Source organism: Calonectris borealis, chromosome 4, assembly GCF_964195595.1.
Source record: "Calonectris borealis chromosome 4, bCalBor7.hap1.2, whole genome shotgun sequence".
Classification (NCBI taxonomy): Eukaryota; Metazoa; Chordata; class Aves; order Procellariiformes; family Procellariidae; genus Calonectris; species Calonectris borealis.
Window position 1 is genome coordinate 26,600,237 of NC_134315.1, and position 19,830 is coordinate 26,620,066.

The 19,830-nt window shown below is 41.6% G+C and overlaps 2 protein-coding genes across 5 annotated transcripts; one reads left to right on the top strand and one right to left on the bottom strand.

Annotated features, from left to right (window-relative positions):
* Nucleotides 1-405: 405 nt before the first annotated feature.
* Nucleotides 406-5,493, bottom strand: RPL9 (ribosomal protein L9). Its single transcript, XM_075148947.1, has 7 exons — nucleotides 5,272-5,493; nucleotides 5,075-5,190; nucleotides 4,090-4,185; nucleotides 3,627-3,759; nucleotides 2,163-2,243; nucleotides 1,564-1,681; nucleotides 406-523 (listed from the first exon to the last, which is right to left on the bottom strand). Exons 1-6 carry the CDS (start codon nucleotides 5,315-5,317, stop codon nucleotides 1,575-1,577), a joined length of 579 nt encoding a protein of 192 aa, XP_075005048.1. The 5' UTR covers nucleotides 5,318-5,493; the 3' UTR covers nucleotides 406-523; nucleotides 1,564-1,574.
* Nucleotides 5,494-5,886: 393 nt separating this feature from the next.
* LIAS (lipoic acid synthetase) lies at nucleotides 5,887-17,018 on the top strand. Of its 4 annotated transcripts, none has more exons than XM_075148945.1 (11): nucleotides 5,887-6,020; nucleotides 6,744-6,907; nucleotides 7,596-7,689; nucleotides 8,455-8,535; nucleotides 8,762-8,918; nucleotides 9,787-9,844; nucleotides 11,511-11,639; nucleotides 12,283-12,428; nucleotides 14,128-14,198; nucleotides 14,959-15,070; nucleotides 16,056-17,018. In XM_075148945.1, the coding sequence occupies exons 1-11, from the start codon at nucleotides 5,937-5,939 to the stop codon at nucleotides 16,106-16,108; spliced, it is 1,149 nt and encodes a 382-aa protein (XP_075005046.1). In that variant the 5' UTR covers nucleotides 5,887-5,936; the 3' UTR covers nucleotides 16,109-17,018. The 4 variants fall into 4 exon arrangements, 2 of the variants coding, with proteins under 2 accessions (XP_075005046.1, XP_075005047.1); XR_012673481.1 differs by having other exon boundaries at nucleotides 5,895-6,020; nucleotides 12,283-12,454; XR_012673482.1 differs by lacking the exon at nucleotides 14,959-15,070 and having other exon boundaries at nucleotides 5,895-6,020; nucleotides 12,283-12,454; nucleotides 16,056-16,237.
* The last annotated feature ends 2,812 nt before the right edge of the window (nucleotides 17,019-19,830 follow it).

Here is a 19,830-nt window from a genome sequence, read left to right on the forward strand (position 1 = left end):
TTGGATTTAATCTACTTCAGATTCTGCTATCACAAGTCTTAACTCCCCTCCAGAAATTGTACATGGAAATCAGTTTTTGCAGTCATTGGTTTGAGGTTCTGAAATTATCTGAAAGAACACTAGTCTCCTTTCTGTAAGAACAATGCTTTTGCTATTTCTGAATACTATGATTTAAAACTATCATTTCATGGCTCTACACGCTGGGTCCGCACTCCACTGGCATGAGGTTTCCATCGGACTTCATTCAGTCTGAATGTTCTCAGAGACCCGTAAGCAACGTGTATACAGCACTAACATCATCTTGCATTACCCTGTGACCATCTGCTTCTCCAAAAGCCAAAGATCTTGAACAGGTTCATGCAATCACCATTTAGTTCATTAAAAAACAAAGAAAAGAGGCCAAGATATGAAATATGTTTTATTTTATTAAGCCTCTCATGCTGTTCGGGTTTTCTATTAGATTCTTCGATCCGGTACTTGCTGATATAATGGCTCATGGTGGTTTGTTTCAGGATTCAGACAACTGTAAATAAAAAGTTAAGAGCTTTTAGAAAGGTTTTAGCACTGCAAATGTGAAATTGAAAGTTTATAGACATATGACAAACTAATTTATCTGATAGTTTTAATGCAAGACAGACATTAATAGCTCAAAGAATTTGCTTAATTTTATTCAGACAATATTACTTAAAGATGCCTTCAAACACAACAGCTCACGACTGTTTAACAAGCAGGCAACAAGTTGTTCCGTCTCTTAAGGAACTCGGAACAGCACTAAAAATCATTTTTTCAGTAGCTTGCAAGTGTCTGGTACCTGGCTGGGGACAAAAAAAAATTAGTTTATGAAACTCACTTCATCTGCATCCTGTCTCAAGCTTAGGTTCAAAAGGCACACAACATCTATTTCATTCGCAAGTCAGCCTGTCTCATTCTGCACAAGTGTTTTGTACCATGTGCGGAACCATACATAGCTGAAATGCATGAAATTTCTTTAGCAGTTAAAATCCTTAAATTATCCCAAAATCCTTGTACTCCACTTCAGTAACAAATGTACATACACAATGTTAAATAGTTGTCCTTGTTAAATTGACCTTTGTTTACAAGCATTTACATACAAACTACACAGAAGACCTTTATATATAAATTATGTGCTGACCACTTTTTTTATTGAAGTAAGCATCCAACCAGGAGTAACATTAGTCTAAAAAAGTCTTCTCTGTAAATAACCATAAACCGGTCTGTCGTGCTAGGTCAGTTGGTTTTAAATTCCCAGCCACCATCCTAAGTAGCACGCACAGCGCAGAATACAGCACTTGAGAGTGAGGTATTTCTCCGTGCAGTAGCATAACACCAAGTTGATGAGAGATGGAAAGTTGCTGTCAAGAGGGCTAGCAAAAGTTAAGTTTTATGATACCTCTTATGATGCCTTTTACAAGCACAACTGCCTCCCCGTTGGGAACCTGCTTAACTGCAGCCTTGTCAAAGTAGATAAACCTTATCAAATCCCCAGATCGAGTAACCATCTCTACATGGAAGATGTGCAATCTGCGTTAAGATGACACCAACCTATTAGAGTTTTACTCATCTGCCTGCTGTACTGTTCCTTTCTCGGAGACATAGATACCATCCAAGAATTTCCTGATATCCTTGTTCTTGACCGTAGTGGCTTGCTGGATCAAGGCAGCTGCAGACAAAGCAAGACCATTAGCACAAAGCAAGAGGTCCAAGCCAACTCGTAGCCTTTTTCAAGGCTCTCTCCAATATTTCAACTAACAAATGAAACTATCATCCGGAGAAAGGAATTACCAACTTAAAATCGTGTCAGTTCTAATGAAAACAGAATGCATTTCACTGGGCCTATCTTGGCAACTCGGGGCAGTGACATTTCGTTACTGCACATTCATACAATGGAAAAGCTGGTAATTTTGGTGCCAAAAAGGCCATCCATACTGACTCAAACAAAAGGTTCTGCGGACTTGTAAAAACATTTCTAAGTTTAGAAAAAGGGTAAGAAACTATGAAAAGCAATTACAGTGACTAGAAAAAAAAATTCTGAGCTGTCATTTACCTCAGGGTTTGAGAAAAAAAGACAGTTTGCTACGCTGACATCTTCAGATAAAAGTGGCCGTATCATTATATCTTCCCACGCATCTATTTTCACAAACCTGAATTGGAGACCAATTCAATGTCGTTCCCTTCAAGGATCAGCTCATCCTTCTGGGCTTGAGATACTGCACAGGAAACACCTACAGAAAGGAAGACGAACAATCTGTATCGTTGGTGAAGACTTTAAGCATACTAAAGAAAGTATTCATGTCCTGTCCCAATTTACAGATCTAGAAAGCAGTATTCTAGGCAATAATTAGCTTCCATGACTTTGTTAAGAGTCTCCCAAATCCCTTCCAGGATCGTCCTCCCTCACAGTTTCAGAACTCAAAGATTAGTGCAAGTCATGCTCTGGATTGAAAGCAACTAAGTGATATTCCTACTTAAATGTTACTACGTTACAGCGTTAATCACCAACACTGCATATAAGCCAGAGATTTTGCCAACATGGCTTCATCAGCTAGGTGGTGCCATTTTCCACATTCTTATGCTTATTAAGACAAAACTGGAGTCACCCCAATGAAAAGTCATTAAAAAAAAAAACCCTGCCCCCTGACGTGTCAAGCACCATGTTTATACTAGCAACACTGCAAATACTCACAAGGAGTAAACACTAGGACATCCAAGAGCCTAACAGGAAGCTTTCATTTGCAAGGAGAATAATACAACTAAGTTTTTATAGTTTGATCTATTTAGTCAGTAGATGTTAGCTTATAATCAAATCCATCCTTAATATCCCACGGTAAATCAAACTCAAAGCCACTGTAAGTAACTCCGCACTGTATCTACCAGTGTTTTTGGACAGGTCTGATGCTTTCATCTAAAGCCTCCCCAAAGCACTACCAGTCACACTAAATATCCTTACCCATACCTTCAGAAGGAGTGGAACTATCAAAAAAATGGTTATGGAAAGTCTTCCCTACAGCCTTAAGGGAACTGTGTTTATGACATGTTTTGTCTCCTCCTTTTGGAAGTTTAACAAGCTCCATCAAATGCCTACTCTGTTAGACATTTTGCTAAAACTCCACGTATGCAATACGTAAAACTATCAGGTAAGATGATAATTTTGAAGTTTATCATACATGCTCCTAGACAATCAGGAAATTCAAAATACAACACCACTTCAAAGACGAAAAATGTGATGTAGTGTGAAACTAGTTCATGTACAATGTTTAAAACAGAAACACAAATCTAAAATTCAGCACCTGCAGTTTACCAACTATAAACACTGTTGAGACCTCACAATGATGAAAGTAAACACCGGACTCCTTGTAACTCGTAGTACAATAACTAGTTCTAAACTAGCTATTAGCTACCTCTCATTTGCTAAAAATAAATTACAAAAGCATTATTAATAATAAATCTAAACAGTGGCAAAAGTATCATAAGATTACATAAATTCAGACAGGCAAATGTTGCTTCAACAATCATTCACCATCTCCTATTATCAGTGGCAGTACCCAAAGAAAGTTGTTTAGAGCCCCTAGTTAGAAATAATAAAGTACATCTCCGGATATGCTCACCTGGCCTCATACGCACTCTGCGAATGTACTTCTCTCCCAAGAAGTTTCGGATTTCCACAAGTGAGCCATTATCCTGTATAACTACGTTGATTGGGAAGTGAGCGTACACTGACCTCATCTTGTAACGAAATCCCTAGGATGAAGGACATCATCAGATATTGAAAGCAGCCAAAAGGTAAGACAGATACGTAAAGCTTACTGAAGATACCTAAAACCAAAATATAATGAAAATAGTTTCTTAACAAGGCAAGGCACTGAGCCCAAGAGACATCCAGAGTTTATTGTTCACACTTTCTTCCACCTGCAGAATTTGTTTGATAGTACATGCAAAAAAAAACCCCAGAGAAACAGAGAGAGAAAGCTACATGTTGGATGCTTACAAAAGCTCGCTAAAGTAAAAGGCTGTCTATTGTTGTCAGTAACAAAAATGACACGAGTTATCTTATTTTAAAATAACACTCACCAGTGTAACACCCTTTATCATGTTCTGTACATGGCTGCAAATTGTGCGAACTGTTGCCAGCTCCTTTCTGTTACCCCACCACTTGTCAACACGTAGCTGTGTTAAAAAAATAAACAGAATTAACAAAGCTTTCAGCTACACTTCAAAACTAGAAAAGAAATGTTTTTGTGACAAACTAGAAGTTCAGGTAAACTTCTTATAAGCCCTCCTAACAAAAGCACAAAGGCATTTTGTGTCTTTGAAAGACTATTAAAGGCCCACCTAACTCAAGTCTTTTAAGTCCTAACCGTAAGATGCATGAGAAATAATTTTTTCTTCATATGTCATTGCTAACAAATCTTCAAATTAGCTGGGATAGATATTCTGACATCTTAAGCTGAAAGATGTTTTATCAAATGCTAAATACCGAACAGGTTCTTCCAAAGTCAGTCTCCTAGATATTATCTATTAAGTTTTTAAAGAAACACTGTATGGGGGTCCAGTGATTTAATGAAACACTAGATGTTTGTGAAAAAGTAGCTGCAATCAGCCACTCCTCCCCTTTTTTTGTAGTTTTTTAACCACAGTACAAAAATATTACGCGTTTATTTAGAAAACATCTGCTCGTCTGACATAACTTGCCAATTCTAGAAATTAAATGTAGAGACTTAGTTTTATCTGGCTAAAACTAGCCAGTTTATAAAACACAGCATATAATGATCAACCCCCTTCCCAGTAATTATCTGACTGTAACTACAAGAGAAAATCAATCAACAGATTCACTCCAACATATCACAGAACGTCAAGAATTCCACAGTTCCCGAGTAGGCCTTAAGGTTCCATGAGACCAGCCTCCTTCAGAAAACACAGGAATAAGCGAAAAATTAAGTAACTTATCCGCGGCTAAAAATTTTGATTCAATCTCCCATGCTATCAAGAACTTTTAAAGCTAACTGTAAGGTTACCCTCCCTCTCTGGGCAGAGAAACGACTTCTGCAGCACTCACCTTCTTGTGTTTCTTTCCCAGGAGGGACAGCTCCACATTGATGTGGTTAAAATCCCTTCGCAAGGTTCCCCTGGGGCCCTTTACGATGACTGTCCGGCCCTTCAGCGAAACACTGACTGGAAATCAAAGGCAGACGCGCGTTAACCGGCTGCGGGGTCAGCACCACAAAACGCCTTTCAAAGGCACGCCACACGTACCTTGCTCGGGGATGTCAACCGTCTGGTTGCTGAGGATGGTCTTCATTCTGGAAAGGACAACCAAGACATGCTGCAGGCCCTGCAGGCACGGCGCTCCTCCCCCGCACGTACCCTGCGACGCCCAACTACGGGGCGCCGACCCTACGCCCCCCCCGCCCTCCGGAGCGCCGGGCTCCGCTTCCCACACCGATCCCTCCCGCCCAGGCCCCAGAGGAGCGGCGAGAAGCGGCGGTCTCGGCGCTCAACTCCACAGCGGGGCCCAGCCCGGGCCCAGAACCGCCGGGGGCGGGGGGGACAGGCGCCATCCCGAGGGCTCCCTCCCGCAGGGCTCGGGACGGGACGCGGCGGCTAGGCGCGGCGGGCCTCGGGAGGCTGCCCGCGCCCGGGCGGGGCGCTGGGGGTCTGCCCGCGGCGGATGGTCCCGGATGCGGCCCCGGCCCGCGCCTCACCTCGCAGCAGGCAGAGCGGAAAGAGGCAGCGTTTGACGTCATCACGTACTTGTAGCCGCTTCGGCGCCTTTACGTCATCACGCCGAGGTAGCCGTCCAAGAGGCAAGAGTAGCCGAGGCCCGATGCGCGTGAGCTGACTGAGGCGGGCAGGCGGGGCCGCCGAGCGCTGAGAGGATCGATCGGGCGAGCCGGGCTGTCCGCACCGCGGGCGCCGCCATGTCGCTGCTGCCGCGGGGCCGCTGCCGCGGGGCTGCCGCCGCCACGGCCGCCCGGCGGCTGCTGCTGGGGCCCCAGGGACGGGTGAGTCAGCGCCGCGTCAGGGCCGTGTGCCGCAGCGGGGCTCCCGACGGCGGGCTGCCGAGCGTACGGGAGTGGGCGTTGCGGCCCGGCCCCGTTGCGGACCTCGGGACGGTCCCCCGGCGAGGGGACGGGGCGTATCGTGGCGGCAGAAGACGATGCCGTTATCCGACCTCGTCTCTTAATGGCTGCGGGCCCCCGGCTGGGTGGTGGGGCGTGCCTGCGGTGGTTCCCCGCGGGCAGAGCCCTGGACGGGCAGCTCCCAGCGCCGCAGGGGTGGTGCGGGGCAGCCGGAGGGTGCTGTGCCCAGGCACGCGCACCCCCCCTCAGCAAACCCAGCCACGGGTCCCATCCGCCTCAACCCCCCCTTCCGAGAACCCGGTTTGTGCCGCCTTTCCACCCAAATAACGCCCGTCAGTTACAGACGTGGCAGCGTACGGTCATCTCAACGTCCTGCTTTGCTGCCCCGAAATCTCAAATTAATCCATACAGTGTTATTCATATCCAAAAACTGCATTACTTAGTTTGATATTAAGATATTTTGGAAGAGATGATGCGTTATGTTTCACGTGAATGAAAAAGAGAATTATATGTTTAACTTAAAGGCAACTGGGAAAATGCTTACACAAAGTGTACATTAAGTCTACAACAAAAGGACCAGTAGTTGTTTAATATATAATGCTAGTACATTTATAAGTCAATAAATTACAGTGTTGCTTCTTTTAGGCGTCTGTGTGTAACCAGTACAGAACATCGGGTTCTTTGCCAGAGGAAAAAAAAGAGTTTCTGCAAAATGGACCAGACTTACAAGACTTCGTATCTGGAGATTTGTCAGACAAGAGCGCGTGGGCTGAGTATAAAGGCAATTTAAAGCGTCAGAAAGGAGAAAGGTAATTGAGATTTTAAACAACTGTTGTTGCTCCCGTGCACTGTCTTGCATGTTTAGTATTAACTACAAAATGTAGACAATATATTTTTATTAAATTCTGTCGTACTGGCTTGCCAATTCCATAATCTTTCAAGAAAGAACAAACACATTATGAACTTCAAATGCGTAACAAAACATGAAGACATGGTGGTATTTTCTCACTTGAGTGCCTGTGTTACGGCCTGTTTAAATTACAAACATACACCAGGAGGTGAGCGTACCCTACTTTGGTGTGGAAAAAATATTATTGATAGAGTAAAACAAAAGATGAAGACTAAATTAAAAAATGCTTAAAATCCCCATATTTCCAGTTACAAATTTGATCAGACTTTGTGATACCTGTGTAACATATGCTGCCATTAATTGTTGCAGTCTCCGGTGTGGCACTATTAAATCCCACTGGTACAGTTAACAGTTTTAAACCTTCCCATGACAACAAACTCCTACTCTTGAATGTTGGGATGATGATAAACATGAAGAGAGAAGTCCGTTATGACCATGAATGATGTTAATATTGGTTGCTGAGTCGTGTCAGTTTTCAGGGATTTCCTCTTGGGGATCTGTAACAAATTAAAGTGGATCTATGAAATTAATGGAAGCTTACCATGTAAATAATTTATTAATCTTTATGTTTGCTTGATGTTATTCAGGCTGCGACTTCCTCCATGGCTGAAAACAAAGATTCCCATGGGAAAGAACTACAATAAACTAAAGAATACCTTGAGAAGTTTAAATCTTCATACGGTAAATCTAGTACCAACCAAGTTTTCCTGTAGAAATAAGGCATTTTTTACAGATACAAAATTATTTCTCTGTGGAGGACAGTTAGAAATAATGTCTTGCATGGTCTTCAACGCTGAAACCAAGCCCAGTCCTTTTTGCCAGCAGTGAATTTTACCCATAAAGAATGAAGACAAATCCAATTTAATGTTTTTCCTGCTACGATTTTAAATACTAGGGTTTACTACTTTCATCACCAAAGAGATCAGAAGATGCTATGTGTGACTGTTTTTAATGGAAATGCACACAATTTCAGAGTTACATACATGTTTTGCATGAAAAGAAATTCTAGAAGTATATGTATTTCATTAAATATACCTTCCAGATGGTAAAAAGTGGTGGGTATGCATGGAGAGCTTTTTTCCCCTTTTTTTTCAGAGTAAGATCATGCTTTGATGCATCATAGACTTTGTGAACATGTTAGCAATTTTTAAATTTAAAATGTTAATGACAATCTGTGCTAACTAATAAGGCAGTTAGTGGCTGAGGAGTGTTTGGAGTTGTGAAGTACAGGAAAAGAATGGTAATGGATGTCAGCAAACAATTCTCTTCCTACCTGTTCTACTGACTTCTCATAGAACAACATGTAACTCTGTTAATCTCCTCATTTATCACAGAAGGAATTATGTTTTGTTTGTAGGCTACTGTTGAAATTGATCAATAATACAATAACATTTTTCAGTAACAACATTGAAAAAAGACAGGTACATTACTGTCTTTTAACTTCAGGTATGTGAAGAAGCACGTTGTCCCAACATTGGAGAATGCTGGGGAGGTGGTGAATATGCTACAGCTACAGCTACTATTATGGTAAGCCATTAACCATTTCTTAAGTATTCTATTAATGTTTGAGCTGTTTGTAGTGTATTGTTGGATCTCTACCATGTGGGCTTATTACAAGAAATTTAGAGTAAATCACTGTCCTCATTGTTTTGCTTAGTATTGGGATTTATCTGATCTAGCTTATGCGGCTGTTTCTCAGCTAAGCAATAGTGATGTGTACAATGTAAAGGTAGGAATGTCTTTCGTATTTCAGCTGATGGGTGACACATGCACTAGAGGTTGCAGATTTTGTTCGGTAAAGACAGCAAAAAACCCACCTCCACTGGATCCCAAGGAGCCTTACAACACAGCAAAGGCTATAGCTGCGTGGGGCTTGGATTATGTTGTACTGACGTCTGTGGACAGAGACGGTTAGTATGTTGTCTCTCATCTCTCCCAGTCTAAGCTCTCATATGTGTTACATGGGGTAAAGGCAGACCTCGATAAACATTTATCGCTCGGCGCAATTGTTGAGGATTACCTTTCTAAAGCAGTGGACAGTGCTGAAACTTTGGAAAGTTTCTACATATTCTTAGTATTTCTTAATGTCTGGTAAAATATAACAGAAGTTACACTGTTAGTGTACATCAAGAATATTACAATATTAAATATTTTATAACTCATTTTTTGCAAAATACGTACATATACACCACGTTCTATTACTTGATTAGCAAACAACCCCCACAAACATACATATACAATACCATTACAGAACCTCCTTCCAAAAACTAAACCTGGAATATATTATACGTAACAAAACTGAAAGTTGCCTTCGTCTAAGCTTGCAGTAGCTCCTTTGTGATGACATCACATAGGTGGGGAAAACCATTATAAAGACCATTCAGTATACTTTGGTGGAAAGTCCACTAGCTTCAAAGTGGCTTACAATAAAAGAGCAGTAATATATATATTTCAATTTTTGTAGAACTATTTCTCAGACCAAAAACATAAATAGATAAAGCCATTCTGTGCTCAGGCTGACAGTGAACCTAGAGACGGATAAATTCAGAGTAAACATTTGAAGTCTGCCCTAGACGATCATAGTTAGCCTTTGGGCAGAACAAGGCTCAGTAGAATATCTGTTGTAAACCTTTGGCGTAAGCGGTAAGATAAGACTGGGGTTTGATTGCTTTATTGGTTTGCATTTAAATTTGACTCTGTAGGTTTTTTGTGGCTTTGCTAATAAGTTAATATATTTCTTGAACTGAAAAGTTAACTGAATAATTGAAATGCTTCTAGATATGCCTGACGGCGGAGCAGAACACTTTGCAAAGACAGTCTCTCATCTGAAAGAAAGGTATATCATTAATGTATTACTATTATTATTAAAACTTTAGAATGTGGTACTGCATATAGGTCAAAACTACCTTTAGCTGGATTATTCCAGGGGCCATGCAAATACAAAAGTCTGCCTTTAACCTATCTATGTCCCTTTTGTTTTTTCCTGTTTTTCATCTTTCTCATACAACAGCCCCAAAATATTTTGAATTTGGATGCATTTCCAATTTAGCCCAGGCTTATTTAAAGCTAAGCACTGGATCATTTCTTTGACCATGCAGCTGGTTTACCAGGAAATGAGTACATACTTTTGAGGTATCTTCATTTTTGAAGCTTGGGGCTCAAACACTGGATTTAGGTAACAGTCACCACTTTACAAAAGAAGTTGGGTTTCTCTTTCAGCAGCGATCAGATTGCTTTGTGTTTTCCCACAATGGCTGTTTCTAAGTCTGTGATTGTACCTTCCTACTTTCCCTAGCTATGCGTTCTTCACTCTCTGCATCGGTGCCCTGTTGTTGTGGTTTAACCCCAGCCGACAACTAAACACCACACAGCTGCTCACTCCCTCCCCCCCCCCCCCCCGCCCCGGTGGGATGGGGGAGAGAACTGGAAGAGTAAAAGTGCGAACTCTTGTGGGTTGAGATAGGAACAGTTTAATAATCGAAATAAATTAATATAATGATAATATTATAATAAATTGTAATGAAAAGGAAAATAACAAAGAAAAAAAAATAGAACCCAGGAAAGACAAGTGATGCAGATGAAAAACAATTGCTCACCACCAACTGACCGATGCTCAGCCAGTCCCCGAGCAGCGGCCCCCCCGGCCAACTACCCCTAGTTTATATGCTGCGCATGACGTCATACGGTATGGAATATCCCTTTGGCCAGTTTGGGTCAGCTGTCCTGGCTGTGCCCCTTCCCAGCTTCTTGTGCACCCCCAGCCTTCTCGTTGGCAGGCCAGTATGAGAAGCTGAAAAGTCCTTGACTGCTCAGCAACAAAACATCAGTGTGCTATCAACATTATTCTCATACTAAATCCAAAACACAGCACCGTACCAGCTACTAGGAAGAAAATTAACTCTATCCCAGCCGAAACCAGGACACGTGTACGCCATTTGATAGCATACTTGTCTACCTGCAGATTTAATTCGTATAACCTCATTTAAGTCTTTATCCAGCATATCTTGGGATTCGAAAGGTTCCTGCAGTTTTCCCCACCTGCCTTTCTGAGCTGAATTCTGGCTCCTGGACACCAAGATGAGATTCCAGGGCAACGATGCAGAGTCTCCTTATCCCAGTAGGCAGGATTATAGCTCCTCTGTATTTTGGGGGTATGATACTAAACTCAAGTTAACCTGCAACAAAGACACATGAAAAATCACATATAAGCAGTGAATGTGATTAAGAAACTGTTGGAATCGCTTTTATATTTATTATTTGGCTTTAATTCTATTTCAGCTCACATCAGTAAAATCAGGAATTAAACACATGATGTTTTGTTTGAATTGTAATGCAAGTATTTGCAGAAATCTGTTGTTTTAGCAGCGTATCCTGAATTAAGTTTGCTTTGCTTATCAGAGCACCGTTTATTTAGCCATGTTTGGTTTTTTGCTGTATTGAGTTTTTTAGCAACAGTGACACAACTCCCATAGATGTGTTCATTTTCAGCCTCTCCTTTTCAGGAATTCAAAAATTCTGGTAGAATGCCTAACACCCGATTTTCGAGGGGACCTTAAAGCTGTGGAGAAAGTAGCGTTGTCGGGACTGGATGTGTACGCCCACAACGTGGAAACGGTGCCAGAATTACAGAGGTAAGCAACGGCGGCACGTACAAAGTATAAACAGGCAAGGGCCCTTGTACAAGGACTCTGTGTGAGGGGGATATCCGCGCTGAAGCTCTCGCCGGCGGGGCAGGCCGCAGGCCGGCCGGGCCGTGGGGCGCGGGGCGAAATGGCGCGGGGCCCGCCGCCGGCCGGCCCCGCTCCCAGCCTGCTTCGCGCGCGGCGCCGCCGCCGTGCCCGCCGCCCGCCGGCAGAGGGCGCCCGCGCCGCGCCGCGGCCCCCGGGGCGGGGCTCGGGCGGTGCCGGCTCCCCGGGCCGCCTCCGCGCTGGGGTGGGAGGGCCGCGCCTCCGCCCGCCGCCCCGGCCCCGGCCCCGGCCCCGGCCCTGGCCCCGGCCCCGCCGCTGGGGTGCGGCTGGGCGGGGGCCGCGGGGCAAGGGTGGCCGCAGCCGGCGCCGAGGAGCCCGGCTTTGGTACTCAAACCAGCGCGAAACTGGGGCGCATCCCGTCGCTTGTGACGCTTCGGGGCGTTTCCCGGTGTCAAACTGAACGGGTAAAACCTCTAAGTTGCCATTATCACTTTGTGGAAACTGGCAGAACGCACCTTTCTTGGCATCTCTAACTTCTGTGCACCCTTTTGTGTGTTTTTTCCCCTTGTGCTGAAAATACGAAAAGGAAGGTCCGTGACCCCCGAGCCAACTTTGAGCAATCCGTACGTGTGCTGAAGCACGCTAAAGCGGTCCAGCCCGGTGTCATTTCTAAAACCTCCATTATGCTGGGGCTAGGCGAGACGGATGAACAAGTATATTCAACAATGAAATGTAAGTTGGTAAGCCAAAATTCACAGGTATGAATTTGAATTGTGTTGGAAAACGGTTGTAAGCGTCTTTGCCTCTACATGCAAATCAGTGTGCTGGTGCAGGAAATGATTGCTAAGCTTTATGGAAAAATAAAGTTTGGTTAAAAAGGATTGAACTTCAGAAATATTTTGCCTTCATATGGGTTTCAGATTCCATTTGACAGGCAGATCCAGCTCCTGTTGATTTCAATGGGAGTTATAACTATCTTTGTGTGACTATATTAATATTCTTATCTTTGCAATACTTAAATAATGGGCTTGCAACATAGTTGCCTTTTGCGCATTCCTTTTTAGAAATAGCAGACCTTATTGTTTACAGTAATTTATTTCAGCTTACTTAAATGTAAAAAAAGTTGTTACTATCTTTGGAGTTGTAGCATGTTCTTATGTTTTCATATAAATGTATTTTTAAGAGGAAAAAATTTCACAGTGGTGAGTGAATGCAATGCACTTGTAGGAAGAAATTCATAAATCCTATGGCATTTCTCCCATATCCGGAAAGAACGTCTACCTGGTACTTTATTTTCTGTACAACAACCCGTATTTAGAACGCAGTGATATAGTCTAGCTTTTCTGCAGCTGTCCCACAATCTGGACCACAAAATTACAGTTCCTGATTTTCCCATTCTTCCTGCCTGGCATTTCCTAGCCACAAGACTATGAAAGTTCAGATTTGGTGCTATTTGTTTTCAGGCCACTTTCATGGACATATTCGGAGACAAACTGTTACCCACCACATTTATTCAGTTACTCTAATTTTGTTCTCCTTCCCTTATGTGGGTAGGAGTTAAAGAACATGTAAATGTGCTGGTATCAAACCAGTTTCTTTACAGAACCAGATCAATCTAAACAGAGAGTCCAGGGTAACAGTGAGTGTAACGTTGTAATCAAAACACGGTCTTTTCTTTCTATTTGACTTGGGGGCAACCAGCCCAAGTAGCCAGAAAATACATGGAGATATTAAGCTGATTTCGCAGCCATCCCTTTGTTTGGAATACCCCACTAGCTGCAGTGAACATAATTCTTCAGGCGCGCTGACTGTCAGATGTCTGGATTTCCCTCTGTAAGTAGACTGCCTGAACTCAATTGCTGTATATTGGTTCTAGTATATACTCAGATTTTAGCAGACAAAGTTTATGAGATTCTGCAGGCATCAAAACTAACATATATCCTTCAAGTGTGTAAAACTGGCAAAAGATGTTGGCAATTTCCCCTGGATTTATAGCTCTTTAGAACTGTCCGCATCTTTTCAGCATGAAGACGCTTGAAACAGTGGAGAGGTGCCAAGTGTATGTGCATACATCCATTTTTTTTGTCAAATGAAGGCTCTGACCTAAAGACACAATGAAAAGCTGTAGGATAAAAAAAGACAAGAGCATGTCATCTCTGCAGTGAGACACGTGACTGCAGTGAGTGCAGCGCAATGGTGTTCTCTCTAGCTTTAATGAGATAGCTCAGGTCTCGCAGCAGCATGGAGCTCAGAATGAGGTACGTGGCTACTGCTCATGGAGGTTGCGAGTTCCCTTTGCTGGAGAGCAGAATGTAACCCCCGCAGGGTGCTGCGGAGTGACCTCTGTTCCGACTTGGAAGGAGGGTGTTTTCTAATTGCTGACAATCCCATGTGATCCTTCTGCCACTAACAGGGAATTTTGTTTTTACAGTATTGCGGGAAGCAGATGTAGATTGTTTGACCCTAGGACAGTACATGCAACCAACAAAACGTCACCTAAAGGTAAAAATGCCTTTAATTTACCTTATGGTCTGTACCTTGCACAGTCAAGTTTCCTCTTTCTAAATGGAGGCATGGTATGCATCCTTACCTTAACTGTGGATATTGGGAAAAACTTGTTTTCTTCCTTGTTTAACCTGATCTTCATCTGTTATTGACTCTTCACTAAAAATGACCTCAGCTACCTAATCCCTTTTCTGCAGCCTTCCCATTGCTACTGCTGCTATTAGCTGGGGAGACAGCTGGAGCTGAGGCATGATTCTGGAAAACAAGAGTTTCAGTGTATGTCTCAAACATAATGGCTCAAGCCAGCTGCCCCTCACCATCTCGTAGGCTCTCCCTTCATGGTGCCACTTCAGCTGGGGGAATTGCCATTTTCTGGTTCTGCAATCTGTCCAGAGCTTGAGTCACACAGTGACTGTGTGTCACTGAAATAACTGTTAGGGAAGAGATTTGTAGGACTATTGTATTTTTTTTCCTAACTTGGACAAAAAAAAGGTTTGCGCGAAAGGACCGTTCAAAGAGTGAAGAAAATGATAAAGCAACAACTAGAAATTCTAAACTTTTCAGCTCAATACGAAAAGCAAATAAAATGCATTCTTTGGTAGAAAGCAGAGAGAAAATTCAGTTTGTGACTTGACTGCTGAAAGTTTTGGAGTGTAAAGTTTTGAACTTGCAATGTGACTGTTTCATGTCACTACATGCTAGCTATAGCCATTTTCTTTGCATTAATACCAGATCAAAATTAATTCTTTTCACTCAGGTTGAGGAGTACATAACTCCCGAAAAATTTAAGTACTGGGAAAAAGTAGGAAATGATCTTGGATTCCATTACACTGCTAGTGGGCCTTTAGTGCGCTCCTCCTATAAAGCAGGTAAGTTACTGAAAAGCATTAAATTCTTTAGCACATAACATTTTATCATATAAAGTTAAAATGGTGAAGTAATATGCAACAAAGCTCACTTTAGCTCAAGGACACCTCATATAGTCATCTTTTTTTTTTTTTGTATTATTTACACGTATTTTCTTCTATAGGTCATCTAAATGCATCAGTATGACACTAATTCGTATTTGTACAATTGCTGTGCTGCTTAAGCTAATTTTTTGCCAAACCTAGTTTGTACTGTATTTAATGCATGAGGCAGGATAAAGGGTACCCAATTTGCAAGCTTTCCTTTACATTCTGCCTCTTGGACACTTCAGGGTTTAATGGGAGCCTTTGTTGTGTGAGATGTAATTTTGTTGCTATGGGCAGAATTTATTTACAGTGCCCTAGAAATAATTAGACACATTTATGGCAGTGCTTTTTCTGACAAAGCACTGGGTATTAAGTAGCAGCTGATCTTAACGGAACTGATGTGTAGGTCCAACATCCTGCTTTTTCTTAAGGAGGGAGCAGAGAAGACTCATCTGGGGCATCTTGCATCTCAGACTGTTTTCATGCCAGCTCAAACAAGATTTATAGCAGGTTTCACTACAAGTTGCTGATACTTTATGACATAGGAATTAATTTATAACTAAATCACTTCACCTTTGCCTGTTGGAAAGTGCAAAGAAGGAGAGCTATTTCATAAAATTGGGCGTGAAGAAAATCAGAATTTTGGGGGTGGAAGGGTTGTTTGTTGGGTTATGGATTTTGTTGGGATTTTGTTGTGGGGGTTTTTTGTTGTGGTTTTTTTTTTTTACATGCCTGCTGTATGTATTGAAAGTGCTGTTGTATGGAACTGAATTATTATAGAATACTGGTAAGAACAATTGTAGAATAGAATACTCACATTAAATGAGAATGTGTATTGTTTTGCTTTATTTCATTGAAATACCTACAAATCATTTTGGTACTTTTTTTGCCTTTTAACTAGGTGAATTCTTCTTGAAGAACTTGGTAGAAAAAAGAAAGACAAAAGCTATCTGAAAATGAGAGTGACCTATTTAAAGCAGCCAGTTTTAAGGATCCTTTTTTTCAGTGCATAATTATACTCAGTTCCAGAAATGCAGAAGACCAGATGGTGGATGTATGAATAAACTTACTATCTGTCCAGAACACTTTTCTCTCACCAAAATGCTTCACAGCATTTTACCTAATTCCTTCTGGCAAGGCTACAACTACATAGTACTTTTAGTGTTCAGCAAAAAGTCAGAAGATAGAATGGATCTTGAAAGAGCTATGGAACTGAGGTGGAAGAAATGTAAGCTGGAAAAAAAAATGGACCGATTTAAGTAAACAGGTTTGATACTACCATCAATATTGCTGCAGTTAGGTACTTGTAGAGATGCTAATAACAGGTAATTCAAAAGGTACTGATATTTTGGTGTATCTTACCATTATGTAACACAAGTTTGCAGGGATTCTGGGAAATAGAGGAGTTCTAAAGAACGTGTACATGATGAAGGACCATATTAGGGCTATCTTGAACCACATCAGAGAAAGTATCAGTAATACTCCTTCAAGAGATGGTATCTCTTGCCTGCATCTTAAGAAAATAAGCTGTACCATTCCGATAGCTAATGCTTTTCAGGTGCTTGCATGTCTCAAAGTGTGAGCCTTGGTAAACACCAGGTTATCAAGTTGAAGAAAATAAGAGCCCTTTCTGGCAAGAGAATTAACCTTGTGTAGATGCCATATAATTTAAACCATATGGAAAATCAGAGTTGCCATAACAGCATAAATAGAGCTACCCCTAGTTTGGGTATATGACTGTAACAAACCCCACCGAGTTGCACAGGTGCTTCTTCGGTATTGGCTATGCAGAACTGCTGCTATTCTGTACTGTGCTCCTCCTCCATGGGTTTTGTCTTCTCATTAAAGGAAAGTTAAAAACCCAGTCCAAGGGTGTGGTGGTTGTGTTTGATTGATCTGGTTACCTGCCCCCTTGAGACCTGGTCTGGCTGCTACATCTGAATGCAGAGAAGCGAATGCATCATAGATGAAATGTGAATCCATTACATAGTGTACTAAGCTCAAGCAGAAATAAAAGCGTGGCTTATGGTATGCTGGCAGCTGTAAATTCTTCCCTTTACAGCCATGGTAGTTCAAAGTGCATCTCTCCCTAGTAATCCTCAGTTGTCTGCTATGAACATTAGATACAGTTTTTGAACTGGCTTAAGCTGTATCTTCATGAAGTTATTTGGGAGACATGCCAGGAATTTGTTATCTGGTCCCAAACTCATCATGTAGGTAATCCTATGGCTTGCTATAGTACTTGTCTAAATCACTGTAGTCTATAAAAAGAAGAGCATACCTTCCACCCACCGCATACTCAGCAAGATGTGAAAAGTAAGGCAGCTAATTAGCAAGTTAATACACAGGAGAAACTTGGTATTGTCATAAGCAACAAAAATCAGATTATATCACTGAGGCCAGTGATGCACAATTGACGCTTCACAAAATGAAGTATAAAGTATAGCAATATTAAAGCATTATGAAGACAAATAGCCTTAAGCTAGAAGGAATGTACTAATAAAACAGTATAATGGAAGTATAAATTAGAGGAAGAGAAACCTGAGCCATGAAGAACAGAGAAACAGCAGTCTTAATAGCTGTACTTTGTAAAGGCAGAGAGAAAGGCAAGGCTTCTTTTTTTATTTAAAAAAATAAATTAATAATAAATTTTAAAATTTTAATTTAAAAAAATCTGACCAATAGTCTTGGAAAGACCAGGCATACTTTGAGCCAAAAATGCCCTGCTTCAGCTGAAGTATACTGAATACCAGAGCAGTGGAACGTTATCAACTATGGTAAGGAAATTCAATACTCCCTCCACAGCAGCAGGCAGGGAGGGGTGCAGCATTAACTCCAGGATACCCACACATTTAACAGCTGCCAGCCTTTATTAGAGATCCTGCTACAAATAATGGTTTTGACTTGCCTACAGAGCAGATTTAACAGAATATTACTGTAGCTTTTGCTAAGTTACTGCTCTTTCAGCATATCGACACCAGAAATACGGAAAAAGGAATTGAGCCATACAGCTATTATCAAACTGGGACAAGAAGACATTGCACAGTAGTTATCCATGACTTCTTTACAGTGAGAGAAATAATGCTTCTGGAAACACAGGCCAACATTCTTTCATGTTGAGATTATTTTATGAATTGCTGCTGGGTGGTTTGGAAGATGATCTCACACTTTTACACAACTGTCTGCCAGCTGGTACCAAGTTTCAGAAGCTACATAAGCTATTTTAACAACTGCATGTTTTGCTGTGGTTTCTAAGGAAAGCAGACACATTTTGACTTCATAGATTTTTTTTTCTTTGTTTTTAACAGTCTTTGAGGACCTCTCACAATTTGTACTATAAAAATTACAAGTCAAAGTTGTTCTCCTAATTAAGAAATCCTCCTTTTACAACTACCTTCCTTCCCTATTGCCCATTTGTTTTTTCTATAAATGTATGTTAAAGCACCAAACTCTCCTAGTTATAAATTCAGCACAAGTTTCATGACTATCTCAATTTTGTTTCTGATAAAGTTTCATGTTTAGTGACATTTTCTTTTTGTATGTCAATCATTTCATTCTGTCAGTTTGTTTCACAAAGCAGCCATAAAATATTTTAGAAACATTAATCTTCCTTGCAATCAGGAAAACAAACTGAGTTTTGGGAATATGATTTCAAGTTGACACAGACACTTTAGAAGAATGAATAATCTTTTTTAGCATCATTACATCAATCTACTACAGTGTGTGAAGCATAATTAAATGTTCTGCAGCTGACTAGAGAACTGCTGCATCTTCCAGTGACTTCAAGTCTTTAGGTTAAATCAACAAAGCCAGTGTGTTCATTTAAGAATAGTTTAAAGTTTTTTTCCTACTTGATCAATAATTAATATTGGTGTCCCCTTCATTTAAAAATAAAATGTCAAGTATTTATGCTTCTTTACTACAACATGTGGCACCTTACTGCAGATGTTCAACTTGCAATAGAAATTCTCAGCTTGGAATAGAAAAAGCAAGTAATGAAAATTGACTCCAGTATTCTTAAAGCAATCATAGATTGCAGAATCATAGAATCATTAAGGTTGGAAAAGACCTCTGAGATCATCGAGTCCAACCATGAACCCAACACCACCATGCCCACTAAACCATGTCCCTAAGCGCCACATCTACACATGTTTTCAATACTTCCAGGGATGGTGACTCAATGGGCAGCCTGTTCCAATGCTTGACCACTCTTTCAGTAAAGAAGTTTTTCCTATGTCCAATCTAAGCCTCCCCAGCGCAACTTGAGGCCATTTCCTCTCGTCCCATCGCTAGTTACTTGGCAGAAGAGACCAACACCCACCTCGCTACAACCTCCTTTCAGGTAGTTGCAGAGCGCGATGAGGTCTCCCCTCAGCCTCCTCTTCTCCAGGCTAAACAGTCCCAGTTCCCTCAGCCGCTCCTCATAAGCATCATGCTTTCCTGCATTGTTTTACAATTCATTTCAAACTTCAGCTGTTGAGCGAGATTATAGCACTGCTGTAAATACCAGATCAACAGAAGAACCTCAACTGATAGAAGTGTAAACTTGTTGGACAGTACAAAATCTCACCACTAACTGCTCCTATACTAACTAGTCTTGGTCAAAAATGTGCTTGTTCTATTCACTTGCAATATTCTTGGCTATCATATGCCTGGGACCGGACTGATTTTAGCTG

Bases quoted from the DNA above. Each gene is read 5' to 3' on its own strand.
- RPL9 (XM_075148947.1), bottom strand. From the start codon at position 5,317: ATGAAGACCATCCTCAGCAACCAGACGGTTGACATCCCCGAGCAAG. The intron at 5,191-5,271 runs GTACGTGTGGCG...TTTGATTTCCAG, and splicing joins GGTTGACATCCCCGAGCAAG to TCAGTGTTTCGCTGAAGGGC. The intron at 4,186-5,074 runs GTGAGTGCTGCA...TTTTTAACACAG, and splicing joins TGGGAAAGAAACACAAGAAG to CTACGTGTTGACAAGTGGTG.
- LIAS (XM_075148945.1), top strand. From the start codon at position 5,937: ATGTCGCTGCTGCCGCGGGGCCGCTGCCGCGGGGCTGCCGCCGCCACG. The intron at 6,021-6,743 runs GTGAGTCAGCGC...TGCTTCTTTTAG, and splicing joins TGCTGGGGCCCCAGGGACGG to GCGTCTGTGTGTAACCAGTA. The intron at 8,919-9,786 runs GTTAGTATGTTG...AAATGCTTCTAG, and splicing joins GACGTCTGTGGACAGAGACG to ATATGCCTGACGGCGGAGCA.